We start from the raw sequence: 19,241 nt of genomic DNA, 5'->3' as shown, positions 1-19,241 counted from the left end.
ACCAAATAAAAACCAGGATTATGTTCTAAGTCAAAAACATACCCTAACTAGTTTAATCATGTCTATTTTCATAAACTCATACTTTTAAAATCACCTATTATAAAGCTTGAAATTTGTTTTTCACAAAAATCCAAATTTCAACTTGTCGGTCACCATTGTTTCATCGCAAAATTTTTCCCCTCTCTTGCGAGAAAGAAACGATTCTGCGAGTCAAACTCGACCAAAGTTTTGAAAATGGTTTTGAAAATTACTCGCCTCCATTTTGAAAATTTGTAAGAAAATTTCGTGGAATAGGATCCGCCTGTCGGTACGAGGTTCAACCGTTCCTGGCGCCTTTACCAGAGGTAATTGAACCAAGGATCAAATGTGTGCTTTGACTAATTTAAATCATCTAAATTATGCTCTATTTTCCTAGAATGCACAAAGAATCAGGCTTGTGTTATGGGATTTTGAAAAGATGCAAGTTTGAGAAATATGATGTTTGCTTGGAAAATTGAAATATGCTTGGAAAATGAATAAAAAATGCTTGAAAATATAATTCTTGGGAAAGTCATTGAATTTCATTGGAAATCAGAAATTGGATTGGAAAATGAATTCTCGGGAAAACTTGAATCTTGGGAAAATCGATTTTGAGCTTTGGAATTGCTTTTCTGAGAAAATGAATTTGAGAATCTTGAGAAAATCAAGAAAGCTCATTGGAAAATGATTTTTTGAAATGAAAAATGGATTCTCAGGAAAATTAGATCTTTGAGAAAATCGATTTCTGAAAACTTGGGATTTTGAAATTTTAGAATTTTAAATCATTGAAAAATCTTCATTTGAACTTGGGAAATGCTTTGAAATGTCATTTGAAAACTTAGAATTCTGGGAAAATCCAATCCTGAGAAAGACTTGGTAAATCCTTGAGAAAATTGATTTTTCTGAAATTGAAATTGGAAAATGAATTTGAAAATAATGCAATTTGAATGATATGAATGAATGAATATGAATTTGAAAGGGAATTTCATTGAGGAATTGAGAAATCCTTTTGAAACTTTGAGAAATGCAGTGCATTTTTTAAGTTAGCCTAAGAATGTAGGTTGAATGTGGCTAATATGAAGATCATAAATCTTGGTTTTCTTCGTATTCTGACTATGACCATAAATACGAATCCCACCAAGTTTATAAACTCTATAAGAGTTTTTTCAAGTGTCATTCGTGTCAACTATAGTGAATTTGGAAAAATGTGCATGAATGATACCTCAAATATTGAAAATTGCTGAAATTAAACTATATGCAATGCAGTCCTATTCTAAGTAGAAATGTAAATTCTTATTCCAAATTATTACATTTGATATTACATTAAATTAAAATGAAATAAGAAAATAAAATCTTCTTCTTGAATGTTCCTGCAAAACTAGAAAACTTGTTAGCACAAAAATGTAGGTTTTTCTGAATTTATCCAAAAATATTAGAAATTATCGGATATTATTCAGATATAAACCCAGAATCATACCCCCTTTGATATAAACATGAGAAATAATGAATAAATTTCGAAAATAAATATGGAAATTCGAAATTGGGGTAAAAATGACCAAAATGCCTCTGATGACCTTGAAATCAGGGTTTTTGGAAGATTTTTTGTAAAATTTATAATTTTGAAAATCAAATGAAATAAATCAAACATAATATGATGAAATATGATGATATGCATGAAAATTTATGAAATTAAAGATTGAAATTTCGAAATTTAGGTCAAAATGACCAAAATACCCTTGATAACAAGACTATGGCCTTGAAACCAGGGTTTTCTGAAATAAATTTTGCAAAAATGGAAAACATGAAATTCAAATGATATTTAAATTAACCCTAATATGATATGACATGCTTATGTACATGAATAAAACCCTAAAATGGCGAAAATATCATAAAATATCAATTTTAACTTGATTTTCGCTTCTGAATTTAAAGATAAACTAACATATAAAGCAAATGAACTTGGAATTAATCCAAATTTGACACAGACACCTAAACTAACCCTAAAAACAGAATGAAGCTCGAAAATATATTTTTTTTTGTTTTTTCTCAATATGGAAAATAGCTAAAATCCAAAGAAAATCAAAATTTTGCCTAAAATGCTGATTTTAAAGGGGGTTTCGGATATTAAACTTCCATAAAAAATTCCCAAATTTTATGGGGGGATAGAGGACAATAAGGCAAGGATTTTTACGTTTTACACTTTTTGGTTTTGACCTATGGTCGGAGCTGTACAGCTTCGGCAAGTCGGATCGGAATCCGACGACTCTAGGATTTAAGAACTGTTTTATCAAGCCACTCCAAACATGTGTAGTAGGCTGCAACAATCTCACTATAGATGATGCTCTTGTATAAATCATGAGACAAAGAGTTTAAGATCCATGAAAGTATCATGTTATTGCATTGAATCCATGCTACTAGCTTGGGAGACGTTAATTCAAGGCTTCAATGCAAATCCATCAACAAAATCCATCTTGTTTTTTGCAAAGAAAACAACAGTCATGGCACAACTCCTAACTTGTCCCAGGTTGTTCGAGTGAACGAAGGTAGTGTGGGTTGTCATTGAACTCATTGTTTCCTTAAACTTTGGATTGTTCGACTCGTTTTGGCTCATGGTGGAGGGCTTCGGATTGTTAGACGTTGTTGAAGTAGTTTTGGCTCATGGTGGAGGTTGATGGATAGATAAAACAAGGTGAAGAAGATGAGAGATTCAATTTACATGAAGGCTTAGCAGATGCCCTAATGCCATGTGAAAGGGAAGACCTTCACGCTAATTGTGAAAAATGTCAGTAATTCACTCATTTAGTAAATGGTACACGTATATATTTACATATTAGATGTGATCCCCATATTTTGTGGGATTAGAAAAAACAGAAAATAAGAAAGATAATTAACTACAAAAATAAGTTGTATACAAAAATAAGAAATGTGGCCAATTTGAATTTCTTTCCAACTTCTGGTCCTTGATTTATTTATTTTTTTGTTTTTTGAAAGGCACCCCATGTAGTAGAGGGATTCGAACTTGGGCCTTCAGCTTGGCAAAGGATCCCGCTTACCGCATGGGATACCACCTCGGTTCTGGTCCTTGATTATTGATATTGACTTTATCTCCAATCCAACTGATCCATGATAACCAATTTTTCATCTATTTCCAATCTTATCTTCTTACCATGGTAACTTTCCAAACTTATTGATTTACTTTCGTAACTTAATAATCTGGCCAGCATCGACATTTCCCCTTATCCTTAACATGTTGGGATTAGGTGCAATCACATTGCACAATTGCAGTGTGCCCCTTCACCTGATCACCATCCATCAGCTGTTGGGCCCCACTCTGATAAATTGTACAACAGGGATTGGAGGAGAGAGAGAGAGAGAGAGAGAGAGAGAGAGAGAGAGAGAGAGAGAGAGAGAGAGAGAGATCGGTCTTTCTTTAGGTATTGGGAAAGAACAATAAATTCGAGAAGCTTAGCAAAAGGAAAAGGACTTTAGGGGTAAATGAGAAATTTGATCATCAAAACTCAGCTTAGGTTAGTGTTAACCCTAGTTAAATAAATAACAATATGGATTTGATATAAGTTTAAGTACATTTTTAACAAATTTTAAAACTTAGTCTTCTAAAAAAAAAACAAATTTTAAAACTTAGGTGTTTTGATTATGATCAGACCACCAATACCTTGTGTGTGTTTTAGAAAATTTGCGGCTATTTTAATAAGCAGACTTGAGAATGACAAAAGTGGGTTTCGAACCCACCCGCGGTTATGATACGCGACCCACACCATTCGACCCTTATTTACTTTATAAAATAGAACCCTTTATTTTTTACTATTTTGGTTTATTTTTTCCGTCTTCCTTCCCGCGCCATCCAGAACTGCGTGCTCATGTTGGCGTGGGCTTCGAGCATCCCTTCGTTGCCTTCTTCAACGGTAAGTTTTTCGCCCATCCCACGTCTTATTCTTCCTCTCCTCCTTTTTTTTTTCACCTTCAGTAAGAAATTCCAAATTTCCGAACTCTAGGGCTTTGGATTCTCTCTCTCTCGATTCCAGGGTTTTCTGTTGATTTTTTCTCTTGTTAAGTTTCTCATAGAAGAATTTCGTCCAGAAGGCCCGTTTCCTGCCCTAAGAATCTGGTTTCTAAGGTTTAAGACATACAGGCTTTTGGATAACTAGGACTTTCCTAAGTCCAGAAATTTCCATTTAGTGAGGTGTATACCTTTCAGGTGTGGAAATTGTGTTCCAATTTCAGAGAAATTTACTCCGATTGCTGGTTTTCTGTTTGATTTTGTTTCTGTTTGTTGTATTAATAAAATATCCCATGTTCGTTCTTTGGCCAAACTTTCGATCTCTATGATTTCCATTGCCGGTTTTAGGTCCATTTCTTGTTCGATTCTTCCCTGTTTTTCTGCAGTTTTCGTGAAATAAGATGGTTTCTTTCATTTAGTTTCATGATTTGTATAGTGTTATTGAGTTTAGGAGTGTGTTTCCTGCCCTAAGGATCTGATTTCTGTATCCCTGAAAATGCAATAATTTGTCATCCGTTTAGGTCGTGAGAAGTCTTTGTCAATGGCGGGGTGCGAGGCCATTGCCTTCCCAAGGGCATATTTTGTGCAATCGCAGGCTCCTCTCCAGAAGACCGATCAAAACCTTGGGTAGAAGCAGCCGTTCTTACAATGCTGCTGCACGATTTCTGTGCAGCATGCCTACCACGGACCTGAAGCTGCAAATTGAGCTGGTTGGTTTCTCCAGTTCTTTAAAGAATATCCTAGTTACTAAAATTTTTTCTTTTTCTAGTGCTCTATGTAGTCTCAGTTTAAGTGGCTTTGAAAAATGCTAGATCAGTTAGCTCTTGGTTTACTCAAAATGTGCTTCTCGAGGGAGCATTAAAAATGAATTTTGACTATGGAAAACATTTGAGAACAGTATAATGTGTCATTTCATATGAAATGGTCGGTTGTAGAAAAAGATATTTATTGACATAAAATTGCACTTAACCTATTTTTTTAAAGTACAAATGCAGGTGCAATTGAATTGCCTATCTGCCACAATTTCTACTTGAAAGAGGAGGAAACTCAGAATTTCTGCTTTTCTTATTTGATGGAATTCAATCAGAAATTCAAGTAGAGTAGTATGATGTTTACCCCTTTAGGATCATCTCTTTTTTGAGATTTTATTACTAGAGTAGCTATTCATATTACATACAAATGTCAATTCACAATTATCAAAATGCATATTCAAGAAAAGGTAACTTACCTTCACACACACACACACACACACACACACACACACACACACACACACACACACACACACACACACACACACACACTGTGATGGTGTTTATATCAATTTTTGAGATCTATATTCTCCTAGTAGTCTCATTTAGTCCATCCTTGCAGGTACCATGTCTCAAAGATAATTATTCATACTTGCTGCATGACATGAAGACTGACACCATCGGAGTTGTAGATCCATCGGACTCCTTGCCTGTCATAGATGTATTGAATAGGAAAAAGAAGAGCTTGGCCTACATTCTCAATACTCATCATCATTATGATCATACTGGTGGAAATCTGGAGTTAAAAGCCAAGTATGGTGCAAAGGTGTGAACTATCTTTAGTTCTAATTTCTTGCATCTTTTGTTGGGTTTGTTCTTTGTGAACCATCTGCAGTCTTCATTTTGCTGTTAGCAACCATAGCTTATGTAGTCTTGCTAAAAATAGGACTGTAATTGGCTAGCTCATGATATTTTTATGCTGATCATGTTCAATGTCCTTCATGCTACATTCTTCTGCTAAGGCCTTCTTGTTTTGTTAGGTAAAGATTGGTCCTCCAATCAATCTTCTGCTCATTATCTGAAAATGTTGATGTATCTTGTTCAACAAAAACTCAAGAGTCAAGAGTATTGTTATGTAATTCACTTTTAAAGAAAAAGTCAATTTAAAAAGTGGTTGGTAGTTTCTTATTTATAAGAAAAAACATGTAATATGATTACCCATCCATATGCATATGGATCCAAATGCTCCCTGGTTTACTTATCATTTCCTGTCTCACTTTTGTTGGATCTAAAATGCTCTTGGTTTTTCTTTGTCTCCCATGTGGTTCCCTAATGGTGCTTCCCTCCCTGGAACCTTGGTATTCTTGTTTTTCCATGCAAGGAATAGTCGGGCTGGGTGGTATGTCCAACATATTCTAGTCCTAAGTCATGGACCAACAAGGCTGTGTCTGACTGTTAGATTTGTGATCCATGGGAAATAGGAGAAATAAAATATTTAGTCATACAACCTAATGTTTTTTATTGGCAGCGCTGCATATATGACAAGTATGTAATGAAATAGCGGAAAATACAAAAACAATGCCATTAAGGGCTTACAAGATCACAATCACAAAAGTGCATAAGCACAAACCAATGCCACTAAGGGCTTACAAGATCTCAAGCACAATGTGCACAAGCACAAGTCCACTGTGGGACAATACAATAGCCAACAAGGGGCAACAATACAAGCACTAAGTGTATATAAAACATTAAAGAACTAAATAGAAAAACACAAAACATAAAAAAATATTCATCTTTATTGAGCATAAATGCTTAAGAGAAGCATTACATAACATGGGGATAAGAGTCGTTGGGATGCTTCCAATAAATCTTAAGAGCAAAAGACCTTAATATAATTGGTCTTTGGGATAAAGACAACACAAAAATAAAAATAAAGAAAAAAGGAAAATCTGTCCCTAAAGGACAAAACATATTACACAAGAAGAAGATGAAACTACCCCTAGAGGGTATTTATCTATTACAAGATAATATATATATATATATATATATACACATCTTAACATCCCCCCTCCCCCCTCAAATTTGGGGTGAATTATACCCTATGTCACATGGGTGCGGGTGTGGGTGCGGCGCAATTTTAAAATTTTTGGACACGGGGACTCGGCTATATATATATTATTTTATTTTATTTTATTTTTTTAAAAAGATATTATTTTATTTTATTTAAAAAGTGCACAGTCACAACACTGTGCACTGTGCAAAGGCACTATGCACAGGCACAACACTGTGCGCTGGCACAACACTGTGCACAGGCACAGTAAACATGCACAGGCACAGACACTGTGCACTGTCTCTTTTTATATAAAAAAAATCGTTTTTTTAGTTTTTTCAATAGACATTTTTGGACTCGGTCAAAGTTGACCGAGTCCAAAATGTGGACGGACTCGGCCTCAACTCGTTGACTGAGTCCGACTCGGCGTTGACCGAGTCCAAAGCCGCACCCGTGTTGGGGCGTGTCGACTCGGGTGCGGCACCTCCCTAGCCGAGTCTGTGTGACATAGATTATACCGAAAGTTTGGAAATACAAAAAAAAAAACCAATGGAGAGAATCCAAGTCTTCAAGAAAAATCTCCATCTTTATGACATATAAGAGAATTTTGCAAATACAAGTCTTTAAATGTCTTTATTGGTGATCATCCCCAAACGCCTCATCGGCTATCTCCATGGTGCATCAAAGGTATTCCTTTCTCAATCCATCACATCTTTAAGAACCTGTAGAGAAAGAACAAACCAAAAGGTTCCAAGTACACAAGGAAGATATCCTAATCCAATAGTTATAAAGTTTTAAAGACAATATATTTTTATTTTTAAAACAAGAATAGAATTTTCAAACAAAGTAGTAATAATTTTTAGAAGCATTAGATAATCATTAAGGATAAAAGGAGTATTCCTCAAGGATCAATTTTTATGAAATCAAACCATAAACTAAAAAACAACATATTTTTCAAGAAAACACAAGATGTGATCATTAAAGGACATAAATCATCAAGAAGAGATAAATAATATCCTAAGCATTTCAAATAACAATTCAAAAAGAAACCTCAAGAAAAAGAGGAGCTAATTAAATCCATGCATACAATAATGTGGACAAGATAATTAATATGAAACACACACATATATCCAACATGCAATTAAAGCATATTTAATGCACATGAAACGACAATAAAAAGATAACTATTTTTATCAATAAAAAGCACATAAAATGCATGAATTTAATGTAAAGAGTTAAGTAGCCTTCGATTATGAACCAAAGTGTCTAATATCTAGTGGACAACACGCAAGTGTTTAATTAAGGAACAAAAAAACCACAAAGGGGCACACAATATAAAAAATAAGATTTTTTATTAAACATCACGATTTTGCAAAAACACTTGAAATTTTTACCTATAAACATCTTCCATACAAGGAAAAATAAGTAGTAAAAGTTTAGAAATTTCAAGGAGAGATTTTTAAAATCCCACGTAACAAAGAGAATGATATTTGCAAATCAACACCAATTTGCAAAAAATATGAAGATATTTAAATTCTCACGAATATCAAGAAGTGATATTTTGCAAACTTCAACAATAATTTGACCATCACAAGCAATCACCTTACTAGGCCTCCAAACCTCAAAAATCAACTGTATCTGCGACTAGAACAAGTGCATAATCATCATGCCACTAAAGAGCTAAAAATCACACAAAAGTGTGAATAAACATTTCTTGTCTACATATAATGACACTCGAAACAAGTATATCAACGACTAGAGCAAGCATGGAAGCGTATAACAAGAATGCCACTAATGGACTAGAAACACACACGAAGGTGTGAATAAACATCTCTTGTTTACATATAATGACACTCAAAACAAGTGTATCATCGACTAGATCAAGTGTATAACCAATGAGTGCACATAACTCAACACATTGAAACACATCTCTTGTCTACATATAATGACATTTAAAATAAGTGTATCAACGACTAGAATAAGAGTATAACAAGAGTGCCACTAATAGGCAAAAAACACACACAAAGGTATGAATAAACATCTCTTGTCTACATATAATGACACTTAGATAAGAGGCATAATAAGATGAAACACACGAGGTAAGAGAGCATGTAATGGAAACATGCTAATGTCATAAAAAATATCAATCTTTAACAATCTTTCGAAATACCATGGTTTAAAAAATAAATGGTCATCACATATACGCGTAATTATAAACATTCATAATAAAGAAGATCAATTTCCAAATAAGTGAGTTCATATATAAGAACAGACTTAAAAAAAACAAAGCTTCAAATCAAATCCTAATAACGGTAGATGAAAATTTTCAAATGAATATAGTACAATCATATGCACAACAAGATGCCAATTAATGCAATAAAATTGAATGAAATCATATGCAATATCAATATAAGCAAGCTATATAGAGAGATAGCTCAATTTAGATTACAAGTCTACCATGAGACAATCAATGCCATATAAGATTAAAGAGGGCCAAAACATGTATAGAGATTCTTAAAAAATTATATAGAAAATCAAGTACATACACAAGTATAACTAACCAAAGATAGTCATAAAGAGATCAACAAACTCATGTATATGTAATAATCTAAATAACTTAAAACCACATATCTTATACAAAAGATATGCATAAGAATATCTTTAAGCATATATGTAAGTGATAGTTTAAGGCACTAAGGGCATAATATAAAAATTTATATTTTATAAATAACACATATGCAATGAATCTGAAGTCTTTTAATCAAGAATACACATGTCCACCAAAGATCTAAGTGGACAAGTACGTCAATCAATAATGGACAAGTACTAAAGTGAACCATGAGTGGAACACATATAACACCCATAAATAACAAACACAAAAATTTCTCATGATCCTCAACTTAATATTTTATTAAAAACTAAGTATGCAACACAATATTTAAATCTCATGCAAACCATGCCATGAGACTAATAAAGTAACATAATCATAAGTATCACACTGCCGGTCCCAAGCCCGGATAAAGGAGGAGGGTTGCGGTAGGCCTGTGACAGCCAGCATAAAAACTTTGTCATATCCTATGAAAATGAACCAATATGAGAATTTCGTTGGGGCGTTCCCTACTGAGCGACGCGCTGTACTCTCTAGGCCCGGAGGCAGTGATAAATGTGCAAGGGTTGCTAGGTCGTCGCCCAGAAGCGACGCGTCACACCGGCGCCCGGGTGTGGTGTCAAATAGGCAAGGGTTCCCTCACTTTGTTGGACGGGTGGGGGTAAAGAAGTTAGTCCAAGACCATAAAATTAGGTTAGCCACTTGGAACATAGGGTCTTTAACTGGTAAGTTGGTAGAGTTAGTAGATGTTATGTGTAGGAGAAAGATTGATATTTTATGTCTTCAAGAGACCAAATGGGTAGGTGAGAAAGCTAAAGTGATAGAACCTTGGGGATATAAGATTTGGTATACAGGAATAAATAGGAATAGGAATGGAGTAGGGATTGTTATGAGTCGTCAGTTTATAGATAATGTAGTTGAAGTCCGTAGGAAGGGTGATAGAATTTTACTTATTAAATTAGTATTAGGTACGGATATTATTAATATTATTAGTGTTTATGCACCTCAAGTAGGTTTAGATGATTCCATTAAGCATCAATTTTGGGAAGATTTAGATGGAGTAGTACAAGAGACATCTTATGGAGAAAAGCTTTTCATCGGCGGTGACCTTAATGGACATGTAGGCATTAGTAGGGATGGATTTGAGAATATCCATGGAGGCTATGGTATAGGAGAAAGAAATGAAAGTGGAGAAAGGATTTTAGATTTTTGTTTGTCCTATGATATGATCTTAGCAAACACTTGGTTTAGGAAGAGGGAGTCTCACCTAGTAACATTTAAAAGTGGGGTTAATACGAGTCAGATAGATTTTTTCCTACTTAGAAAGAGAGATAGGGGTTGTTGCATCGATTGTAAGGTTATACCAGGAGAAAGTGTAGCTACACAACATAGAGTCTTAATTTTAGATCTTAGAATTAGACAATGTCGCAAAAGGGATAGACATAGGATAGATCCTAGAATTAAGTGGTGGGCACTGAAAGGAGCTAAACAAGGAATGTTTGTAGAGCAGGTAGTTAAGGAAGTTGATTGGTGTCTCGAGGAGGATTCAGAATCAATGTGGAATAAGATAGCGGGTGGTATGAGAAAAGTAGCTAAGGAGGTATTGGGTGAGTCTAAAGGCGGTGCACCACTAGGTAAGGATACATCATGGTGGAACGAGGATGTCAAATTAGCTATTAAGGTTAAAAGAGAGTGTTATAGAAATCTAAGTAAGAGTCGTGATAATGAGAATTTGGAGAAGTATATGATAGCAAAGAAGGAAGCTAAAAAAGTTGTTCGAAACGCGAGGGCTAAGGTATATAAGGAGGTTTATGACAAGTTGGATACCAAAGAAGGCGAGAAGGATATTTATAGGCTTGCAAAGATGAGAGATAGGAAATCGAAGGATTTGGGTATGGTTAGATGTATCAAAGATGAAACGCAAAGGGTTTTAGTCAAATATGAGGAGATTAAGGAGAGATGGAAAGTTTATTTTGATAAGCTATTTAATGATAGTCATGCTCAAGATCTTGGAGACTTCTCCATTCCTTTTCATGAGATAAATCGTGACTTCATGCGCAAGATTCAAAAGAAAGAAATTGCAGAGGCTTTGAAGAAAATGAAATCAAGAAGGGCAGTTGGCCCAGATGGTATACCTATCGAGGCTTGGAAATGCTTGGGAGAGAAAGGTTTAGAATGGTTGACAAATCTTTTTAACTTGATTTGGCGAACAAATAAGATGCCTAATGAGTGGAGGAAGAGTACTTTGGTGCCTTTATATAAGAATAAGGGTGATATACAAGATTGCACAAACTATCGTGGTATAAAACTCATGAGTCATACTATGAAACTTTGGGAGAGGGTGATTGAGTCTAGGTTGAGGAAGGTTGTCATGATATCGGAGAATCAATTTGGTTTTATGCCTGGAAGATCAACTATGGAAGCTATACATCTTCTTAGACAACTTATTGAAAGATATAGAGAGAGGAACAAAGATTTGCATATGGTTTTTATTGATTTAGAGAAGGCATACGATAGAGTACCTAGGGACGTTCTCTGGTGGACAATGATGAAGAAAGGTGTTTCTCTCAAGTACATTAGTATAATTAAAGATATGTATGAAGGAGTAGTAACCAATGTCCGCACTTGTGGAGGGGTGACAACCAATTTCCCGATAACGGTTGGGTTACATCAAGGATCTGCTTTAAGCCCTTTCCTATTTGCGATAGTGATGGATGAGCTTACGAGATCAATTCAAGAAAATGTACCGTGGTGTATGTTGTTTGCTGATGATATTGTTTTGATTGATGAGTCTAGAGCTGGGGTTAATGCTAAGTTAGAATTATGGAGACAGACATTGGAAGCTAGAGGTTTTAAGTTGAGTAAGAGTAAGACTGAATATATGGAATGTCGGTTTAGTAAGCAACGAAGTAGTGATGGGAGTGTAGTGAAGCTTGGTGAGCAAGATATACCGGTGAATGATTATTTCAAATATTTGGGATCCATCATTCAAAAGTATGGAGAAATTGATGGAGATGTAAATCATAGGATAAAGGTTGGGTGGATGAAATGGAAAAGTGCTATTGGAGTGCTGTGCGATCGTAGAATGCCATTGCGGTTGAAGGGAAAGTTTTATAGGACGACTATTAGACCCGCTTTACTATATGGTACGGAATGTTGGGCTGCCAAGAGACATCATATTCAAAAAATGAGTGTAGCTGAGATGCGGATGCTTAGATGGATGTGTGGAAATACAATAAAAGATAAGATTCGGAACGAAGAGATACGTAAGAAGGTAGGTGTTGCACCCATTGAAAATAAGATGCGAGAGAATCGTTTACGGTGGTTTGGACATATTCGGCGAAGGCCTAATGATGCTCCAGTTAGAAGGTTGGAGAAATGGGAAAATATATTAGTTAAAAGAGGTCGGGGTAGGCCTAGGAAGACTTGGATGGAGATGATAGGAAAGGATATGAATGCTTTGAACCTCACCGAGGACATGGCGTTGGATAGAAATGATTGGAGGAAAAGGATTCATGTGGAAGACCCAAAATGAATTTCTTTTTTGGTTCATATCGCTGACCCCAATTGTTTTGGGATGAAGGCGTAGTTGTTGTTGTTGTTGTTGTAATCATAAGTATCACAAAAAGGATCAACAAGAGAAACACCTAATATTATAACTATTATCTCACAAAAGGATCATAAAAGGCATTTATTAAAGTAAATGACTTCCCATAAGAAATTATGCTCAATACCTTGTGCACTAATAAACAATCTTATTCATCATGTAAGGCAATCATAAGTGCACAAGGATAAAATATCAATATAAAAATTATTTATTCATAAGCTAATCATAATTTTTAACACTTCATATGCTACTTTTAATACACCGAGAGTAAAGAGAAAAAATTAAACACAAGTTTAAGCAAAATTTCATAAGATCATACTTGTGAAATACACACAACACCATTATTTTAAAATATCTCAAATTATTTTAAAATATATGATAATTTTTCAAAAAAGAACAAAACAAAGTTCAATAATAAATACGAACATGATTTGATATTTATAATCATGACTTGTTTAAATAAAGCATCTAAATGCCAACAATACATGCTCAAGCATACAAGGTTGTATACATATATATCAAATAATTCTTCATGCATAGTGCATGAAATATATAACACAAGAAATACTTAAAGATATAAGATACATACCGGGTCTAGATTTCTCTTGAATCCAAGCCACACAACGATGATGAATCCTTCACGAAACACAAACTCAAACCAAAGAATCCCAAGACCCAAAAGAGGCAAAATGCCAACAAGAATTTCAAGGCTCTGATACCATGTAATGAAATATCGAAAAATACAAAAATAATGCCATTAAGGGCTTACATGATCAAAATCACAAAAGTGCATAAGCACAAACCAATGCCACTAAGGGCTTACAAGATCACAATCATAATCTGCACAAATACAAGTCCACTATGTAACAATACAATAGCCAACAAGGGGCAACAACACAAGCACTAAGTGCATATAAAACATTAAAGAACTAAATAGTAAAACGCAAAACATAAAAAAATATTCATCTTTATTGAGCATAAATGCTTAAAAGAAGCATTACATAACATGGGGATAAGAGGTCCCTTATATATACAAAGGAAGAGCCAAAATGGAGCTCCCATAGAGTCGTTGGGAGCTCCCAATGGCTATAAATATAGCCATTGGGATGCTTCCATCGACTCTTAAGAGCAAAAGACCTTATTATCATTGGTCTTTGGGATAAAGACAACAGAAAAATAAAAATAAAGAAAAATCTGTCCCTAAAGGACAGAACCTATTACACAAGAAAAAAATGAAAGTACCCCTAGAGGGTATTTATCTATTACAGTGATAAATAAATAAATATATATATATCTATATATCTATATATAATGTATATATACATTATATATATATTAGAATTATAAAAGAATATATATATATATATATATATATATATATATAATAGACATCTTCAAGTGTCTTCTTTAATGAAATTCTGTATAATTTAAAAATTAGTTTTATTTAGAGATATTGGTTACGGGCTATGGTAAAAGGTTGCATGTTTTTATTTATTTTCTTTTTGTTTGATATTTGACGGTAAAAGTAAAATGGGTACTATGAAAAGCAGGTCTTGTTTATGGAAGCAACATAATGTTAATGTGTATCTGAGTAACTGATATGAGTGAAGGATGGTGCAACTTTATTTTTCTAGAATGGTTCTGATGCCATTTATATCTCTTAGGGTCCCAATGTTCCTTTCATTGTAAATTATAATATTTGTAGATGTCTCTTATCACTATGCTTTACATTTATTGTTATGAAGGTGATTGGATCACAGATAGACAAGGATCGTATCCCTGGAATTGATATTGCACTACGTGATGGAGAGACTTGGATGTTTGCAGGTCATGAGGTGCTTATCATAGAGACTCCTGGCCATACACGAGGTGAGATGTTATATCCGAATATGTTCTTAACATAAATTATGATCATATTGTGCCTTTCTCAAACAATAAGGAACATGACTATAGGTCAGAAATATCCATATGGTTTCTGTTAAATTGTGTTTGGACACGCCGTGTCCATACGAGTGTCCAGTTTTTTGCATAAAGGACAGGGATGGTCAGCTTTATGGACACTATTCTAGGGTGTGGAAGATACTTACCTGGGAAGTATCAATCACACATTGACACTCCCATTAGTCTTGATGATTTGTTTTGACTTTTTGTACTTACAATATTACATGTTCATAAAACTATAAATTATCAAGGATCAATTTACAAATGTGTAAGGAATGTGCATTTTATATTTTATGGTTTTGTTTGCAACTTTGCATAATTCTTTAAATCTCTTATATATATATACATATACATATTAGAGTAATGCGCTCGTTCTGCCCCATTAGGCCCCTTTAAAAATCATAGGTTTTGGTATTTTTTCTCACATCTAACACCATAGATGTGATCTATAGGTTTTGTTTAGTGAGAACCGGCTTTTGGATCACTGGAATCTGACCTGTATACAGGTTTTTCCGGTGATCCAAAATCAATGGCTATGAAGGCATCAATTTTTCTCGGCTCATAAAAATACATTTTTTTGTCGAAAAAACATGATCCAAGGGTCGATTCCCACTAAATCGAGCATGCTAAACACATCTAATGGTTCAGATCTATCGCAAAACAATTCATACTATGGGGCCTAACGGGTCAGATTGAGAAAAGAGGGCCTAATATGTTCAGTTCTCATATATATGCTATGTCACATGGGTGCGGGTGCGGGTATGTGGCACTTTAAAAAAACTTGGGTGCGGGGGTGTGGGAATGCAAAAATATAAAAAATTAAATATATATATATATATATATATATATATAATAATTTTTAAGTTTTAACAGTTAACAACAGTAACACTAATGAAATAAAAACACAAAAACCTGTTTTTACAATTTTTGGAGTTAAACAGAAAGTATAAGCCACTTTTATGTAATTTTATAAAAGTACAACAGTTTTTTATGAAATTTTAGAAACCAAACCTCAAAACAATAAATAACATAGGGTCCTAAAAGTAATATTTGATAATAAAATAGACTATAATAGAAAAAAGCAACTTAAAAACATATTAAAAAAAACTTGTTTTAAGAAACCGAAAGAAGGGTCTCGACCCTTCTTCCTTCTCTTTACTGAAACCCTAGACCTCAGGGTTTCCTCCAGCGACCTCCTTCGTCTCTGCCACCGAGCAGCAGTGCTCGACGAGAGTTCTCGCCGATGACGTCCTCTGCCACCACCGAGCAGTGCCACCCACCGCCGATGACGTCCTCTCGCCTCTCGATCCAGCTCAACCACCACCGATCGGATTCCTGTCGGTGTGAGGTGCACAAAAGATGACTAAAACCCTCTATTTTTTCCTTTATCCTCTGACCCCTACCACCTCTATTTTTTTTAAATCTACCATCGATCCTACTGTGGTCCGATGCGGCGCTGTCTTGGGTTTTCGGTAGTTGTGGTCTAGGGGTTTGACCGCCTTCGACCTACCAGAGGCGGCAAAGATGACGCCGATAGCGGCTTTGATGCCTATCCCTCTTTTGATTCCCTGTTCTCATGAAAAATCCCAAGACGCACCCGCACCGGGTGCCGCACCTACACGCGCACCCGCTTCGCACCGTGTCGAAGCGGGTGCAGCACCTGGTTGGCCGAATCCCTGTGACATAGTATATATGTATATATGTATGTATGTATGTATATATTGCCATGTCCAAGTATCTAGTTTTTAAGACCCACCATGTCCGACACTTCTTCCCGTGTTCGACAACGACACTCGTGTCAATGTCCAAGTAACATAGACCTTAACTTTGTGTAAGAGCATAGGCTTCAAGAATTTATTTTGATATGACTTGGTTGTCAAGCATGACTAGGTATATCTATCCTAAAAATAATCATGAGTAGGTATTGACACTGCCATTGCATGTGCTAAACCTTCCTCATAGAATGCATATTTTGCCTTGCAACTTTATCTTCTAGGTTATACATATTGATTATGTAAAATATCCCTCTCTCTTCATGCTATTGTGAGCAGGACATATCAGTTTTTACTTTCCTGGATCCAAATCAATATTTTCGGGCGACACTCTATTCAGCTTATCTTGTGGAAAGCTTTTTGAGGGAAATCCAGAGCAGGTCTTGTCATTTCTATCTGCAGAATAGATACTTTATTTTGAGGTTGTATATGTAAACATGCATATGTGGCTTTTCTACTGAAACATTGATTAGGAATACTTGAATTCTTTTATGTTATTTACTTATGAATGACCATGCAAATTTTGGGAACTTGAACATGTTTATACTAAATTGTTCATATAAAACAATGGTATCTGGTATAGAGAGTATAATGAAAAAGTGCAGCTCTGCTAACAACATAGACCTTTTTTCCTTTTACTTTTTCTTGGCAATGCTATTACTTATGATACTCTGATGTTTTTGTTTTGCAGATGCTGTCATCTTTAATGAAATTTATGTCATTACCAAATGACACAAATATATTCTGTGGTCATGAGTATACATTGGTAATTTTCCGTCACTTTTTTTTTACAACTAAATGCACTTGTACATGCTTATGGTAATGCCGTTGACATGAGGCAACCATGTGCCCGAGGTGGGAAATGTGCATCTTGAATCAAATCCTTCTCCCACTCCTACCACCATGTGCCCGAGGTGGGAAATGTGCATCTTGAATCGAATCCTTTTCCCACTCCTACCTCTCAAAAACTAGAATGAGCTGTTTAAACTGGCGGCCTATCCAAGTGTCTTGTTGGGTGGACTAGTGTTGATATCTGTGAACCATGTGGAGACACATGGATGCATATACCAACATTCCTTTGGTTGTATTGGTTTGCATGTTAGGTTTTATATTGTGACAATGATTGATGTCATTGTGACTCTTTAATGTGTGTATTTTTTTTGTTTAACTTCATCTTTGGATTTCTTTCATATTTATTCTTAGTTTGGAGCCATTAACTTCGAAAAACCATGGTTGTTTCAATGATGTCAGAGCAATGCGAAATTTGCACTTTCAATAGAGCCTGGAAATGAAGCTCTCCAATCATATGCTGCCAAGGTCACTCAACTCCGTAGTAAAGGTTTGCCCACGGTAATTTTTTGAAATACATTCTTCACTTCATAGATGGAAATTTATTGATGCATTTCAGTTAGCTTTCCTGCATCACAAGAACCTCAATTCCTATTCGTGTTTGACACCATTGAGTGTGGCTTAGATTGAGAACTATTCCAACTTTCTCTTGATTGTATTAGATGTTTCTGATGTTTTGTAGATACCTACAACTTTGGAGACAGAGAAGGCATGTAACCCATTTCTGCGCACAAATAGTACTGAAATCCGAGAAAAATTGAATATCCCAGGCACTGCAACTGAAGCTCAAGCTTTGGGCATCATTCGTAAAGCTAAGGACAACTGGTAAGGTGGTGGCATAGAAACTGAAAATGCAAGTTATAGTGTGACGTTGGCCTTTTACTTTCGCTCTATCATTGTTGCCAGAAAATGATATATTTTCCTGTCCCCATCGTTGAGAAGCAAAGGGCAACGTATGAGGTTGTAATTGTATATTTGTTTCAAAGAGAAACCCTTTTGCTTTTAGCTCAGTCTATTGAAGACATGTACGGTCAGTATTGCTTTATGTGTAACTGTGCTGGTGATTTTTTTTTTTGTTGTTGACAGTTTCAAATTTCTTTAATTTCTTCTCCTATCATTGTTAAATTAAGATGCTTGTGGAAACATGGAGGCCACTCCAATTTCTGGATAATGCTAACAACACGGTTAAACCTCTTTTAAAGCTCGATGCTGTTGTTTTAACTTTGTGGGAGTTCCCTTTGGCAACATCGGTTGTTGGTTTTGTGAAACTTATCTGTCTAAGCGTTATATTCCTGATGGAATAGGCAAATTTTTTTTTTTATAAAGAATTGCAGTAAATGGCAAATTCCCTATGCATTTGGTATGTTACCAGGTAGAGGAACCGACCCGGTGCTTAGGTGCAATAACATGAGTTATAGAATAATAGTTATCTCTTACGTATGGTGCAAAAGCACCTGGACTTACACTACATGTGTTTTTCGTCGTCTAGAAACAACAAGGTTTAGGTTCTGTTTGAGAACTGGTAGATCGGATGGGAATTTATGAATTTGGTAAAAACTTGGTCAAACTAACTTGGTGGTGGATGTTTGGAAATGGCAGATGGGATGAAAGTTTATACATTTGAGA

At 35.1% G+C, this 19,241-nt stretch overlaps 1 protein-coding gene across 1 annotated transcript; it reads left to right on the top strand.

Annotated features, from left to right (window-relative positions):
- The first annotated feature begins 3,853 nt into the window (after window positions 1-3,853).
- Window positions 3,854-18,800, top strand: LOC149839014 (hydroxyacylglutathione hydrolase 2, mitochondrial-like). The gene is made up of 8 exons (XM_090002220.1): window positions 3,854-3,941; window positions 4,558-4,746; window positions 5,411-5,614; window positions 14,799-14,922; window positions 17,046-17,146; window positions 17,458-17,532; window positions 18,018-18,116; window positions 18,298-18,800. The coding sequence occupies exons 1-8, from the start codon at window positions 3,897-3,899 to the stop codon at window positions 18,442-18,444; spliced, it is 984 nt and encodes a 327-aa protein (XP_089858346.1). The 5' UTR covers window positions 3,854-3,896; the 3' UTR covers window positions 18,445-18,800.
- Window positions 18,801-19,241: the final 441 nt, after the last annotated feature.

Source organism: Nuphar pumila, chromosome 4 (genome assembly GCF_984573655.1).
Source record: "Nuphar pumila chromosome 4, dmNupPumi1.hap1.1, whole genome shotgun sequence".
NCBI classification, from domain to species: Eukaryota; Viridiplantae; Streptophyta; class Magnoliopsida; order Nymphaeales; family Nymphaeaceae; genus Nuphar; species Nuphar pumila.
Note: the sequence above shows the minus strand (reverse complement) of the source record. Positions and strands in the feature narration are given on the sequence as shown.